We start from the raw sequence: 16,006 nt of genomic DNA, 5'->3' as shown, positions 1-16,006 counted from the left end.
CCAAACTTATACTTCATATTTTCTTTTTTGTTTGGCCCAAAATAATAATCCACTTCTACAAATAAGTAAAACTTTTTCCAAAATACCTCTTATTAATACTTAAACAACTAAGTATTTAATGAAACATTAAATGCAAAGTAAGGACAAAACTATCATTTTATTATATAAAGTTAGTTGTAATTAATGTTTGCTTAATCTATATTTTTTTCTATGTGAACAATAATTTTGGAACGGAGAAAATATTAAATAAGGTCTTCCCGTGTACATGCAACGAGGCCGGTCATGGTTGAGCTGGCCACGAACAACGGTCGTGCACATCATCCTACTGTTTCATGGTCGACCGTTTCCATGATGGCTCGTGTTAAGAATAACGAATGCAAACGACCAATAAGATCGCAACCCACTTTGACCAAATGTTTATAGCCATTCAACGGCTAGTTTATTTTTAAAAAATTTAACAAAATTTAACTAATTTATTTACCTATAAATATCACACTTTTACCCCTTATTTCTTACATCATTATTTTCTTTCTCTATATACAAAATACATACTACATCTTCACAACCAAAAACCACAGATCCCAACCAAAATACCCCTCCAAACTATAGAAATCGCAAACCCAATAACATTTTTGCATTAGATACAACCCCTCAACAATTCCTGACTTTGGAATCACCTCAAGGCGGCTTTATCAATTTGCTTCAAACCGGTTCCCTAATCCACAAACACCACTTTTCCAACACTAATATCAACATTTTCCGACCTTCCAATAATAATACCAACAATTCCAACAACTACAACAATTCTAACAACAAGCGTCACCACCACCAATTTCACAACCACCACTTTCGTTGGATTTAGTTTCGGAAACGCAACATTCACCACCAACTCAACCAAAAAAGGAAAAAGGAAAAAATAATATATATATATATATATATATATATATATATATATATATATATATATATATATATATATATATATATATATATATATATATATATATATATATATAAACAGGCCGACCCACCACCACCCAAGAAAGGTCCCATGGACAAAAGACAAAAACAAAAAATTAGCGGAGGCATGGGTGTCGGCCTCCCAGGACCCAACTGTAACCGATCAAATTACATCGAAATGGCGTGATATTCGACCAATATACACCTAATTTGAAGGAATATACAACAACCTCCTAAACATATGCAAAAGCGGCTCGAACGATTTTTAAAGCGATCATGGATCAATTTGAAAAAACAACTCCAACACGCAAAGCTTTTCTGTATGTGAAATCGTGACTAAAATTAAAAGATACTTCAAATTGGAAACAGCAAACGAAAGGAACTCCGCAATCTTCCGGTTCAAAGCGTTCGAGAAACCGCGATAGAATTTTCCAACAATCGGACGACTAAAATTACACCACCTTACAAACCCAGATGGGTTAGATTGTGACTTTTGCATTGCACCATGAAATTACACAAAGGTCCATTTGGTTTAACAGAGTTTACAGTTTCAGTCAAACTTTCAAACAACCAGTCGTACTCGAAGTAATTTGGTTTTCTATTAAAGGATAGCCCAATATGCAACCAATAGTGTTTTGTGTAGTAGACATGTTCACTAAAAACTCATAACAAAGCTTCATCCACGTATTTATTGTCAACCCAAATAAGTCCCAAAATAGATTTACAGATAGGATTGGCTCCTCTTTCGTCTGCTTCACTAAAATGTTAAAACACCATCACCATGACCATGCTTTTACTAGTCGTATGCTTAATTAATATTAATAATAATAATAATAACCAAAAAAACAACTAAGTATCATATTGGAATTCGGAAGCACTTATCCAATTTGGGCTTTCTATTACTCTACCATTTTCACCAAGCTTTCAACTCAATATCTCATCCACTTCTTCCATATACGACTTTAAAAGCTGCATTCAACATCATTATCATTCATTCTAACCTGCTGATAATATTAAAAGATCTATATCAGTAAATCTATATATAAGTTATATGTGTGTACGTGTGTGTCTTGTTCTTACCTTTATAAAGTTGGATTGCTTTTTATAAAACTTATAGCTTTAATAAACCAACTACAAAAAAATAAACTTTATAAAAATCAACTTCACCTTACAAACAGATTAGAAATCTTTATCTTCTCCAAAACTACCAAACCGACCACCACCACCAGACCGCTGACTACCAAATCCACCTGACCCAAACCCACTTGACCGGTCCGAACCACCACCGAACCCACCTGACCGGCCGCCACCAAAACCACCAGACCGGTCCGAACCAAAGTCTCCGAACCCACTTCTACGACCCGCCCCGCCCGACCGACTCGAATCTTCACCAAAGCCGCCAGACCGTCCACCGGAGCTCGGCCCTCTGAACCCACCGCCACCTGAGCCGCCATAACTAGGCCTACCAAAGCCGCCGCCGCCGCCACCACCACCACGTGGTGACGAGCCGCCATAAGAACCAAAGCCGCCCGATCTACCACCAAATCCAGAGTCACCAAATCTGCCACCAGAAGAACCAAAACCACCACCCATCTCGATTCTTGATGCGGGATCAACAGCAATTGGAGGAAGCTTAACAAATCAAAAAAAGAAATTAGTCCTTAACATGATAAATCTAGAAACAAAAAAAGAGGGGTATTTCAGTAATTCTGTAATTTACCTCTGAAAATTTGCATCCTACTTCACGCTCATATCCCTTGACATCTCTCCACTGTTGAGAAGAATACATGAGAATTGCACTTCCTTTCTTTCCAGCACGACCCGTTCGCCCAGATCGATGAACAAATATTTCTGATGAGTTGGGAAGCTCATAATGTATAATCTGAAAACAATAATAAAAAAAATGTTTCTAATCAGAAAGTGAAAAAAAAAAAATACTAATTAGTTGTGCATATAATATTCAAGATACGAAGGAAAAAAGATTTTGACCAGATCAACATTAGGAACATCAAGGCCACGTGCAGCAACATCAGTGGCTACTAAAACATTGAATCGCCCATCTCTAAACCCTGAAAGAGTTCTCTCCCTTTGATTTTGTGAAATGTCTCCATGCAAAGCTTCACATTTGAAGCTCTTCTGCAATGCAAATGATAATCGATCTGCATCACGCTTTGTTTGGGTGAAAACTATACATTTCCCACCATTCGCATGCTCCTAAAACCCAAAAAAAAAAGTCAACAAATAATATATATAAAGTGCAGCAAAATATGAAGAAATTCAATCAGATAACAACACATACTGTTATTAGTGGTCCTATAAGTGATGGTCTCTCACGCATTTCTGATGAAATAGAATATAGTGTTATCCCATCAGCCAATTTTTGGTCTGAATCACCAACCTACAATCAAAAACTTGTTATAACAGGAACAGATGAAAGTAGCATACTAAAGGGTGCATAACGTACAAGATCAATTGTTAAGGGTGTCTTGAGATACTTATGGGTAAGTTTAACAATCCAACTTGGCATAGTAGCAGAAAACATCATGGTTTGACGTTCTTTTGGCAAATAATCAAGGATTGTTTCAACATCATCAGCAAATCCAACATTGAGCATCTGATCAGCTTCATCAAGAACTGCAAACTTGACTTCTGAAAGATTCAAAGCACCTCTTTTGATCAGATCAATAACACGTCCAGGGGTGCCTACAATCACATCAACACCTCGATCAAGAGTGCTCATCTGGCGTTGAATGGGTGATCCCCCATAGACACACAGTGTGTCTAGATTCGGTGCAGATTCATAGAATTCCTTTTCAACTTGGCGAGCTAGCTCTCTAGTAGGAGCCAACACAATGGCTAATGGATTCCTTCCTCTTCTGTTGTAGTTTTGAACAAATATTTGAATAAATAAAAATGGGTAACTTGAGAGAAACAACAACATACTTTACTCTTGCTACCAATGTAGCAATGGATTTAAAATTTTTACATACAATAGCAATGTACTTACATTTCTTAAACAAAAATAGCAACACAGACTATTTTTCAACTATAAGGAATTGTAAGTATGTTGCTATTATGCTTAAAGAAAATGTAAAACATGCTATTATAGGTATGAAGTGAAGTGCATTGCTTGTGTTGGTAACAAGTGTGGCTATTTCATGCAATTTTCCCAGAAAGATTCCACATGCAATGAAAGTGCCATTTTGAAAAAAGAGATCATTAAAAACAAAAAAAAAAAAAAATCAATCACCCATATTTATCGTTGTGTTTAATGATCTTGTCCATGATGGGAATGCCAAAAGCAAGAGTCTTTCCTGTTCCAGTTCTAGCACGCCCAATCATGTCACGCCCCTGCATTGCTGGCTCCAGCACAGCCCTCTGAGAATTCAAGATCATGTTTGGTTTGTCAGTAGAAATCAAATGAAATTTCATATGATTTATGTATTTACAATGCATAGGTTTGACTCTAGTCAACTGTATGTATACATTAGTCAAATAGAATTGAAGAACTTTTTGTTCATAAAAATAAGAAAAACTCGTTATAAGGATTATAACTTTGAAGTCTCCTGATCCAAACACTCCCTAAAGGTTGTATCTTTTGACACCAACTTCCATTTGCAGTGGCAATTTGTACTTCGATAAAGAATCGGAAACTGACACCAACTACCATTTGTAATTTCACTTTCCAAAGATGCAAAATTAGACATATGAAAGCAAGGTAGTGATCAAACACGAAACTTGATGAACGATAATATGTAAACATTAAAACACAAACCAGAAACGAAAAAGAAAACATGTAATGAATGTTTATTTACCTGAATGGGAAAAAGGTTGGTTATACCCTTTTTCGCAAGAGCCGAGACAATCTCTTGATTTATCCCAAGCTTAGAGATCTCGAGACCCTCGGAAGACGTACCCCTGTCACCGTCGTATGCGTGATCGGCGGCAACCGCAAATCCCGCAGCCTGTGTTGACATATCGGAAGCCCTGATACTCGCCCATCGTGACCCGTGAAAACTCCTCAAAAACCCAAACTTTGGATGGGAAGTTTGAGATTGGCTAGGGGATTCTTTACGATTTGCAGGTGAGGGTGGTGTGGATGAAGGAATGAGAAGGTGTTTGAGTGGGTTGCAAGTAGTAAGGGAAGCAAGGTTAGTGAGTCTCTTGGAAGAAGTTTTGAAGAGGAGACTATTCATTTCTGTAATTCGATTTCAGATCGTCTGTCGCGTCTGTGTGTTTTGTGTGAGACGAAGAGGGAGTGTAAAACCCTAATTTGGATGCGGGTGAGGGTTTACGAGATGAGAGGAAAAAAAGGAAGTTATTGGCCTATTGCCAAGGGCGGTGGCAATCGGCATATGGAAGATTACACTTTTACCCTCGTACGGTTAGTTTAACGACATTCATTCATCCATTTGAAATTTATGTTTTACCAATAGCTCAAAAGTGTTACAACTCTTATGTGTTATAACTGTTATGGATTCATCAAATTATTAAGGGCTGTTTGTTTGTCTTTTAATTTGAAAATTAAGAGGCAGTTTCTTAAAAATTCAGATTCAGAACGTTTGGTAGCCTATTATTTTTTACCTTTTAATTTTGTAAATGCCTCTTAAACTTTCAGATGTAGAACAATATCTGAAAATTTAAAAAACGCATCTTTCCCCTTTGTACCCCCAAAATTTTAGCGCTTCTTTTCTTCACCTCATACTTCACGAGACCGCACCCACTTCTCCCTTTCACTTCCTCTCCGAGCTGCCACCCTCCACCGGCTACTGTGTCGCCTCCATCTCCGCCGATTGCGCCGCCTCCATCTCCGCTGATTGCACCGCCTCCTCTATCTCCGTCGGTAGCGCCGCCTTCCTTCGTCAAAATAGTCGATTTTCCGATTGCGCCGCCGCTTCTATCTCCGACTGTTGCACCACATCGACGATCGTCGCCGGAAGGAAAAACATCCACCCTCGTCAAAACACCGCTCTTGGTAAGTTTTTTTTCCCTAAAACTCGATTATATTAGTTGGAATGGTTGTGATGTTGGTAGAAATCAGATTATTTGCTTGAAATTATATTTTTTCTCTAATGTTCTTGCTATGGCTGCTCTTTTTTCCAGTTGCTCTTGTTATTGCTCGTTTGGTTACTTGTAACATCTCAAAAAAACAACCCAAAAATTTTTGTTGAATAATTACTAAAACACCATAATAAAATCATAAGGTAAACTCGTACGTCAATATCTCACAAACAAAAGTAAAGTGTTATGAGTAAACTGAATCAAGAATATATCAGTCACATCTATGAGAATCAAAACAACTCCCAGGACAACTAAAGTTGTGGTGTGTGTGTGCGATGCCATCAACCCGAGCTCTTCCCTTTGCTTGCGGAAGTACCTGAAACCAAAACTGAAACTGTAAGCACGAAGCTTAGTGAGCTCCCCCAAATTACCACATACCATATAATACATATAATCACATACTGGGCCTTGCCCACTGCATCAGACCGAAGTCCGGAAACTGCATCGGACCAAAGTCCGGAACTAACCAGGGCCTTGCCCTCTGCATCGGATCGGGATCCGGAACTACTGAGGCCTTGCCTCCTGCATCGGACCAAAGTCCGGAACTACTGCATCGGACCGAAGTCTGGAACTGACTGCATCGAACAGAAGTCCGGAACATACTGAACATAGCATCACATAAGCATATCAACTAACATGAGTACATAGATAGCATACTACATCGGGATGTAACCCGGAACACATAACACAAAATATTGTCTGAGCCACAAAGGCATCAAACATACTAGAATCTGCATCGAACCGAAGTCCGGATACTACTGCTAGCTAAACGGGTCGGCATTATGGCCTTAGACCCGTTCCTACTGAAAGGAAACTCACCTCGTGATCTGGCTGTTGAGTGTGTGGCTCCGGGAACTATCTGTTGCTGCTCCGGTATCTCCTCGGCTACAAATCCACAATTACACTCAATCAAATTATTAATAACTGTATTGGGGTGAATGACTCCTTTACCCCTGGCTAAAGTCAACTCTCCTGGTCAAAGTCAACTTTACAGTTGACCTGACTCGCCGAGTTGGGCCGCCAACTCGCCGAGTCCCTACTCTCATTTCTCAACCCTACTCGCTGCTACTCGTCGAGTATGGCATCAACTCGACGAGTTCCCTTTCGAATCTAAAACTTCAGGCAATCTGCATCAGACTCGTCGAGCCGTATGAACAACTCGACGAGTTGTTCTTCGAGCTAAGAAGATTGCCTTGGACTCGCCGAGTTGTATGAACAACTCGCCGAGTCCCTCCATTACTGAGTCTAACCACAACTCGCTGAGTCCACTCCATCACTCACTGGTCCCACTCGGCATCACTCAAAAAAAGGGAAAAATCGGGGACTCGCGGCTCGACTCGCCGAGTCGTTCTTCCGACTCGCCGAGTCGCTTGCATGCAGCAACTCAAAACTTGATTCTACTTGAATCCAGTGCATAAAACTTATAGATCTGGACTCCCTTAACTCGATTAGCACGTAAAGATTCTATCTTTACGTGCCCATATGCATCCATGAAGATAAGATGGCTCAAAAAGCATAATAAAGGCTAGATCTAGGGTTTCCATGCAAAGTATCTTCATAAAGGCAATAGATCTGGGCTCTGAAACTTCTAAATGAATAGATCTAAGGATATCTCGACTTATTAGGGCATCCATACAATCATAAGGCTTGGGAAAAGCATCAACTAGATCTAGAAGAGTCCTAATGGATGTTTAAAGCATAAAACAAGAGGGAATCCGAAGAATACCTCAAAGAACTCTGATTTGCCCTTGGATCTTTGCACTACTCCTCTTCTCCTTGCTCCTTTCTTATTCTCCTTCTTCAAGCCTTCACAAATCAACACAATAACACTTAGTTCACTCAAGGATGGATTAGGGTTTTCTCACAGCGTTCTAAGGGTGAAGGAGACGAGAATGGGGGCTATAAGGTGGATTAAATAGTGAGCAAACCCGGAGATTTAGGGTTTCAACCTGGCAGGCCGACTCGCCGAGTCACGAATATGGACTCACCGAGTCGCCGATCTATACGCTGATCAACAACGCGACCCTACTCGACGCGTCGGGACATAGACTCGCCGAGTTCCTCTACGAACTTCAAAAATAAATACTAAAAACCACATACCAGAGACAAGTCGTTACAACTCTCCCCCACTTGACTCAGACTTCATCCTCGAAGTTTGCTGCTGCATCTGCAAATAACCCGGGATAATGTTCTCTCATCTCATCTTCAGCCTCCCACGTCCACTCAGACCCCTTCCGGTGCTCCCACTGCACCTTCACTAGCTGAATTACCTTGTTCCTCAAGGTCTTTGCTTTACGATCCAGAATCGCGACCGGCCTCTCAATATAATTCAAGCTGCTATCCACATGGATATCCTCTAAAGGAACAACTGTTGACTCGTCCACCAAACACTTCCTCAACTGAGACACATGGAAAGTGTCGTGGATCTGGCTAAGCTCTGCCGGAAGATCTAATCGATAAGCAGCCCGACCCACCCGGGCCAAAACCTTGAAAGGACCAATAAACCTGGGACCCAACTTGCCCCTCTTCCGGAACCTGATAACACCCTTCCAAGGTGAGACCTTCAGAAGAACCATATCACCCACCCGGAACTCCAAGTCTGAACGCCTCCTATCGGCGTAACTCTTCTGCCGACTCTGAGCAGTCTGCAGTCTACTACGGACCTGCTGGATCAACTCGGTCGTCTTGAGCACCACCTCTGTGCTCCCAATGACTCGCTGGCCCACCTCGCCCCAACAAATCGAGGTCCTGCACTTCCTCCCATAAAGCATCTCAAAGGGAGGTCGATCAATGCTCGCATGATAACTGTTGTTATACGAAAATCCCGCTAACGGAAGATACGTATCCCAACTGCCACCAAAATCCAAAACGCATGCCCTAAGAATGTCCTCGAGAGTCTGAATCATCCTCTCGCTCTGCCCGTCCGTCTGAGGGTGGAAAGTGGTGCTGAAGTGGAGACGAGTACCCATCTCGTCATGGAACCGCTTCCAGAATCTGGAGGTAAAACGGACATCTCGGTCTGACACCACCGATACCGGCACTCCATGGCGTGCCACAATCTCACGCACATAGATATCGGCTAACTTTTTTGCCGATATACTCTCCCGAATCGGGATAAAATGGGCACTCTTCGTCAACCGATCCACTACTACCCATATCGAATCTACTCCTCGTGCGGTCCTGGGAAGCTTGGTGATAAAATCCATAGTGATGTCCTCCCATTTCCACACGGGAATGTCTAACGGCTGCATCTTGCCGTGAGGCCTCTGATGTTCTGCCTTGACCTTCCTGCAGGTCAGACACCTCTCCACATACCAAGCAACATCCCGCTTCATGCAGGGCCACCAATAATCGGGTCGAAGATCTCTATACATCTTCGTTGCCCCTGGATGGATAGAAAATCGAGACTTATGAGCCTCGTCCATCAACACCTGCCGTACTCCGCCCCCGTACGGTACCCACACTCTCCCATGAAGGGTCAACAACCCCCGACTATCATAATCGAACGCAGCTGCTCGGCCTACAATCCTCTCACATTTCTGCTTCTCTTCCTTGAGGCCCTCAACCTGAGCCTCCCTGATCCGTTCCAACAATGGAGTAATCACTGTCATTCTCAAACACAAATCTCTGATAGGGGCTGCTGTCACCTTCCGACTCAAGGCATCGGCCACTACGTTGGCCTTCCCTGGATGATAAAGGATTTCACAATCATAATCCTTCAGCACATCCAACCATCTCCTCTGCCTCATGTTTAGACTCGGTTAATCCATAAGCAAGGTTGTAGAACTCGCTACTCGGTACCTGCTCGGCCGACTGGGGAGTAGCGAGTACTCGGGAGTACTCGGGGAGTACTCGGATTCGGTAATTCATTTAGAAATATTTTTTGTAAAATTATATATGTCAAAATCATAAGTTAAAATCATAATTTGATTACAATGTATAACAAAATCAGATACATGTGAATACATAAAACCTGAAATACACACAAATGTCTCACTTCATAAATAATTACTGAAAATTTAAGATATATATGTAGTAATAATCACATGTGTGTGTTAAATAATAAATCATTAAGTGCATTATACATATTAATTTTGAAATTCTTGATTTTTTTCTCTTTTTATGACAATTTTGACCCTTTGATCGAGTTTGACCGATTTTGACCGAGTTGGCCGAGTTTGACCGAGTAGGCCCGAGTAAGACCGAGTAGGCCCGAGTTTGACCGATTTTGTCCGATTTTTGACCGAGTTTGACTGATTTTTGGCCGATTTTGACTAAATCCGAGTTTTTTCGCCGAGTTGACATTACTCGCCTCGGTGGAGGGCCGATTCCGAGTACTCGGCCGAGTAGGCCGAGTTTTGCAACACTGTCCATAAGGTATCTCAAACTCTTGTGATCCGTATAGATGGTACAACGGACCCCATAAAGATAATGTCTCCAAATCTTGAGGGCAAACACCACTGCCCCCAGCTCCAAGTCGTGCGTAGGATAGTTAGCCTCGTGAGGCTTCAACTGTCTCGAGGCGTAAGCTATCACATGCCCCCGTTGCATCAACACTGCTCCCATACCTGTGATTGAGGCATCACAGTAGACTACAAAATCCTCTATCCCCTCGGGCAGGGAAAGAATTGGAGCCTCGCATAACCTTTGCCTAAGGGTCTCGAATGTCGTCTGCTGCTCAGGCCCCCAACGAAACACCACCGACTTCCTAGTCAGTCGGGTGAGCGGTACTACAATCTTGGAGAAATCCTGAATGAACCTCCGGTAATACCCTGCCAACCCCAGGAAACTCCGAATCTCGGATAGAGACCTCGGGACTTCCCACTGCATCACGGCCTCTATCTTGGCCGGATCTACCAATATACCCTTCTGGTTGATGAGGTGACCAAGGAACTGCACCTCACGCAACCAAAACTCGCACTTGGAGAACTTCGCGAAAAGCCTCTCCCTTCTTAACACTTCTAGCACCTCCCTCAGGTGCTCCTCATGCTGCTCCTGAGTCTTGGAGTACACTAAGATATCATCTATGAATACTATCACAGACCGATCTAGCATCGGTCTGCATACGCGATTCATGAGGTCCATGAATGCCGCTGGAGCATTAGTGAGCCCAAAAGGCATCACTACAAACTCATAATGACCATATCGGGTCCTGAAAGCAGTCTTCTGCACATCTTCGCCTCTAACTCGCATCTGGTGATATCCGGAGCGTAAATCGATCTTGGAGAACCAAGACGCTCCCTGAAGTTGATCAAACAAATCATCTATCCTCGGGAGGGGGTAACGGTTCTTCACCGTTACCTTATTCAGCTCCCGGCAGTCGATGCACATACGGTGCGACCCATCCTTCTTCTTCACAAATAAGATCGGCGCCCCCCAGGGTGAACTACTCGGCCGAATAAAACCCTTGTCTAGCAACTCCTGCAGCTGCGTAGACAACTCCTGCATCTCAGGGGGAGCTAACCGATACGGTGCCTTGGCTATCGGAGCCGCACCAGGAATTAGGTCGATCCCAAACTCGACCTGTCTCTCGGGAGGTATTCCTGGTAAATCCTCCGGGAATACATCCGGAAAGTCTCGTACTACCGGAACATCGTCCACTGTCGACTTGCCCTTCTCCCGGGCATCCATAACGTAGGCTATATAGCCTGCGCAACCCTGCTGAAAATAGCGTCTCGCCCTCGCGGCTGAACAAAGAACTGGTCCACGTTGTGGCCTCTCGCCCTGAATCACTAACTCTCCTCCACTGGGAGTGCGAACCCTCACTAGCTGTAACTCGAAATCAATCACGGCCCCGTTGGGACTCAACCAATCCATGCCCACTATAACCTTATTTCCTCGCAGGGGAATAGGGACCAAATCCACCAAAAACTGCTCGTCGAACAACTGAAGAGAACATCCTCGATGTACTCTGGCGACCTTCACGGTCCTATCATCTGCTATCTCGACCTCTAGTAGACAATCCAGCTCCCCAGGAGCTCTACTAAATCTCTTGCTAAGCGCTAGCGATACAAACGATCGGGTAGCCCCCGAATCAAATAATACTGTAGCAGAGATGCCGTTCACAGAGAACGACCCTATACAAAACATATAACCATAAGCAATACTCAATAATAATAACAATAATATAGAGATGAAGGGAAAATACATACCCGTCACCACATCAGGAGTCGCTCGCGCCTCCTCTGCTGTCATCTGAAAAGCTCGACTCCTAGCCACTGGTGTCTCTGCTCGGCCCTGACGGCCATCTGTAATCCTCAAAGTAGCAAGGGCAGGTGCAACCACCTTCCCTGCTGCAGCTAAACTTGGACATTGGGACTTTTTATGTCCCCTCTGATTGCACTCAAAGCAAATCAGATCTGATGCTGCAACAGCAGTAGCAGGGGCCGTACAATCCCTGCTCAAATGCCCAGTCCGACCGCACTTGTAGCAGCCGGAACTCCCTGCCTTGCACGTCCCCTCGTGCAATCTCCCACACTTGCCACATCGACCGTGGCTCTGCTGACTCCTGGACCTGTGATCAGATACCTTGGGCTTTTTACCCGAACCTCCTAAACCCGAAACCGCCTCCGGTTTCCTCTTCTTCTCCATCTCAAGGTCAATCTCCCTCTCCCGAGCCCTAGCAATCATGTCATCCAGCGTTTTACAGCTGGACCAGCTCACAAACTGGCGGATATCGCTCCGCAGCATCTCATGATAACGGGCTTTCTTCATATCCTCATCAGCTGCATACTGAGGAACGAGAAGAGCCCTCTCCCTGAACTTGGCGGTGATCTCCACCACTATCTCTGTAGTCTGGGTGAGGTCCTGAAACTCCCTGGCTAACTGCTGCACCTCGATAACCGGTGCAAACTCCACCCTGAATCTGGTGGAGAAATCAGCCCAGGTCATGGCATCTAACGCTGCATCATCTCCAATGGTATGACCGACCTTCTCCCACCAATCCCGTACCCTGTCCTTCAGAAGACAGGACACCAATCTAACCTTGTCCCCCTCGGGACACCTGCTAGTGCAGAATGCGTTGGCCATATCCGCCAACCATCTCGTACTCGCTATGGGGTCCTGCGCCCCATGGTAGTCTGGAGCTCCACACGCCCTGAACTCCCTGAACGTAAGTGTATGCGACCCCATCATGGCCGCCATCTCGGCACGGAAAGTGCCCAATCTCTCATCCATCAGCTCTAGAATTCCCTCCTTGATCGAACCGAAGATCACAAGAGTCTGTTCCAGTATGATGCGGGTAACCTCAGAAGAAAGAAACTCTCTGGTCTGCTCATCCATCTGCCCAGCCTCCGGGCCTGATCTTGGTCCTGATCCCCCTCCGGCATCTGAACTGCCGACTGCTGGTCTCGAACGCAAAACTACCATTCTGAAACATATCATAACAACATCAGAAAACTGAAATATCTCAAGGGATCATGATACTATTACTAGCTTCCTGGTCTTGTCTTGGCCTTCCTTGATTCGAGTACGGATCCTCTACTTTCAGTAGTATGGGCCCATACTATCTTCCACATCTATCCGTACTTTCCTCAAGAACTGCCTTGACTCCACCAAGTCACTTCTACTACTGCTGATCTCTGCTACTCTCATCCTAGGCTTACCCTAGGGAACTCTTGACTCTACTCAAAACAATCCTCAGCTGCTGAAGGCCTCCTTGTAATGCTAATTAGCCATCACCTGAATACCATCACATGTGATGAGGCTCGGATAATCCTTCGAGTAAAAGGCTCGTCCCTACAATGGTTAGACTCAAACGAGAGCTGCGCAATAGGGCCAAATCCAACACTCTGAGATTATTCAACCCTGATCACATGTGACGAGACGTATTCATCTAACAGCTAACTCTCATTACTAAGAGTTCTACAAAGCACGAAGCAAGCAACATTCGGACACCGGAAATTACCCAAGCAATCCTACTCTCATAACGAGAAACCGATCTATCATACAATGCTAAGCTCGTGCTACCAGGCATAACCTAAACAGGCTATCCTACTGTTGTCTACTCGTTACTAGCATGCAATTCTCATAAAGCTAAACACATATAGCAGGCACATAAGGCATCCTCCTAGATCCTTAGTCCTATACTAGCATGCTGTTCTACTGAAACTGGAACAATTATTCATAATTATAAAACTTGTATGGGTAATTTGGGAGTACTTACTTGAGCTCGGCTGATCGCATTCACCACACCCTTATCTTGTTTAAAAATTCTTTTCTTTCTAAGTGCTTTTCAAAATTTCATTCGAAAACATTTTTCCTTTTTGAAAATCTTTTTATCTTTCCCTTAGTTTGAGTTCAGATACACCCGGGGGTGTATCCGAATCCCTCAAACCAAGGCTCTGATACCAACTTGTAACATCTCAAAAAAACGACCCAAAAATTTTTGTTGAATAATTACTAAAACACCATAATAAAATCATAAGGTAAACTCGTACGTCAATATCTCACAAACAAAAGTAAAGTGTTATGAGTAAACTGAATCAAGAATATATCAGTCACATCTATGAGAATCAAAACAACTCCCAGGACAACTAAAGTTGTGGTGTGTGTGTGCGATGCCATCAACCCGAGCTCTTCCCTTTGCTTGCGGAAGTACCTGAAACCAAAACTGAAACTGTAAGCACAAAGCTTAGTGAGCTCCCCCAAACTACCACATACCATATAATACATATAATCACATACTGGGCCTTGCCCACTGCATCGGACCGAAGTCCGAAAACTGCATCGGACCAAAGTCCGGAACTAACCAGGGCCTTGCCCTCTACATCGGATCGGGATCCGGAACTACTGAGGCCTTGCCTCCTGCATCGGACCAAAGTTCGGAACTACTGCATCGGACCGAAGTCCGGAACTGACTGCATCGGACAGAAGTCCGGAACATACTGAACATAGCATCACATAAGCATATCAACTAACATGAGTACATAGATAGCATACTACATCGGGATGTAACCCGGAACACATAACACAAAATACTGTCTGAGCCACGAAGGCATCAAACATACTAGAATCTGCATCGAACCGAAGTCCGGATACTACTGCTAGCTAAACGGGCCGGCATTGTGGCCTTAGACCCGTTCCTACTGAAAGGAAACTCACCTCGTGATCTGGCTGCTGAGTGTGTGGCTCCGGGAACTATCTGTTGCTGCTCCGGTATCTCCCCGGCTACAAATCCACAATTACACTCAATCAAATTATTAATAACTGTATTGGGGTGAATGACTCCTTTACCCCTGGCTAAAGTCAACTCTCCTGGTCAAAGTCAACTTTACAGTTAACCTGACTCGCCGAGTTGGGCCGCCAACTCGTCGAGTCCTTACTCTCATTTCTCAACCCTACTCGCTGCTACTCGTTGAGTATGGCATCAACTCGACGAGTTCCCTTTCGAATCTAAAACTTCAGGCAATCTGCATCAGACTCGCCGAGCCGTATGAACAACTCGACGAGTTGTTCTTCGAGCTAAGAAGATTGCCTTGGACTCGCCGAGTTGTATGAACAACTCGCCGAGTCCCTCCATTACTGAGTCTAACCACAACTCGCTGAGTCCACTCCATCACTCACTGGTCCCACTCAGCATCACTCAAAAAAAGGGAAAAATCGGGGACTCGCGGCTCGACTCGCCGAGTCGTTCTTCCGACTCGCCGAGTCGCTTGCATGCAGCAACTCAAAACTTGATTCTGCTTGAATCCAGTGCATAAAACTTATAGATCTGGACTCCCTTAACTTGATTAGCACGTAAAGATTCTATCTTTACATGCCCATATGCATCCATGAAGATAAGATGGCTCAAAAAGCATAATAAAGGCTAGATCTAGGGTTTCCATGCAAAGTATCTTCAGAAAGGCAATAGATCTGGGTTCTGAAACTTCTAAATGAATAGATCTAAGGATATCTCAACTTATTAGGGCATCCATACAATCATAAGGCTTGGGAAAAGCATCAACTAGATCTAGAAGAGTCCTAATGGATGTTTAAAGCATAA

The 16,006-nt window shown here is 43.7% G+C and overlaps 1 protein-coding gene across 3 annotated transcripts; it reads right to left on the bottom strand.

Moving 5' to 3' along the window:
* Window positions 1-1,623: 1,623 nt before the first annotated feature.
* LOC145042379 (DEAD-box ATP-dependent RNA helicase 53, mitochondrial-like) lies at window positions 1,624-5,276 on the bottom strand. Of its 3 annotated transcripts, none has more exons than XM_078990777.1 (8): window positions 4,776-5,276; window positions 4,211-4,338; window positions 3,425-3,836; window positions 3,260-3,358; window positions 2,950-3,174; window positions 2,681-2,842; window positions 2,128-2,592; window positions 1,624-1,961 (listed from the first exon to the last, which is right to left on the bottom strand). In XM_078990777.1, the coding sequence occupies exons 1-7, from the start codon at window positions 5,154-5,156 to the stop codon at window positions 2,140-2,142; spliced, it is 1,860 nt and encodes a 619-aa protein (XP_078846903.1). In that variant the 5' UTR covers window positions 5,157-5,276; the 3' UTR covers window positions 1,624-1,961; window positions 2,128-2,139. The 3 variants fall into 3 exon arrangements, with proteins under 3 accessions (XP_078846903.1, XP_078846905.1, XP_078846902.1); XM_078990779.1 differs by having other exon boundaries at window positions 1,624-1,929; XM_078990776.1 differs by having other exon boundaries at window positions 1,624-1,964; window positions 4,776-5,275.
* Window positions 5,277-16,006: the final 10,730 nt, after the last annotated feature.

Source organism: Lactuca saligna, chromosome 4 (genome assembly GCF_052625555.1).
Source record: "Lactuca saligna cultivar CGN05327 chromosome 4, ASM5262555v1, whole genome shotgun sequence".
NCBI classification, from domain to species: domain Eukaryota; kingdom Viridiplantae; phylum Streptophyta; class Magnoliopsida; order Asterales; family Asteraceae; genus Lactuca; species Lactuca saligna.
This window is presented reverse-complemented; position numbering and strand designations above follow the sequence as displayed.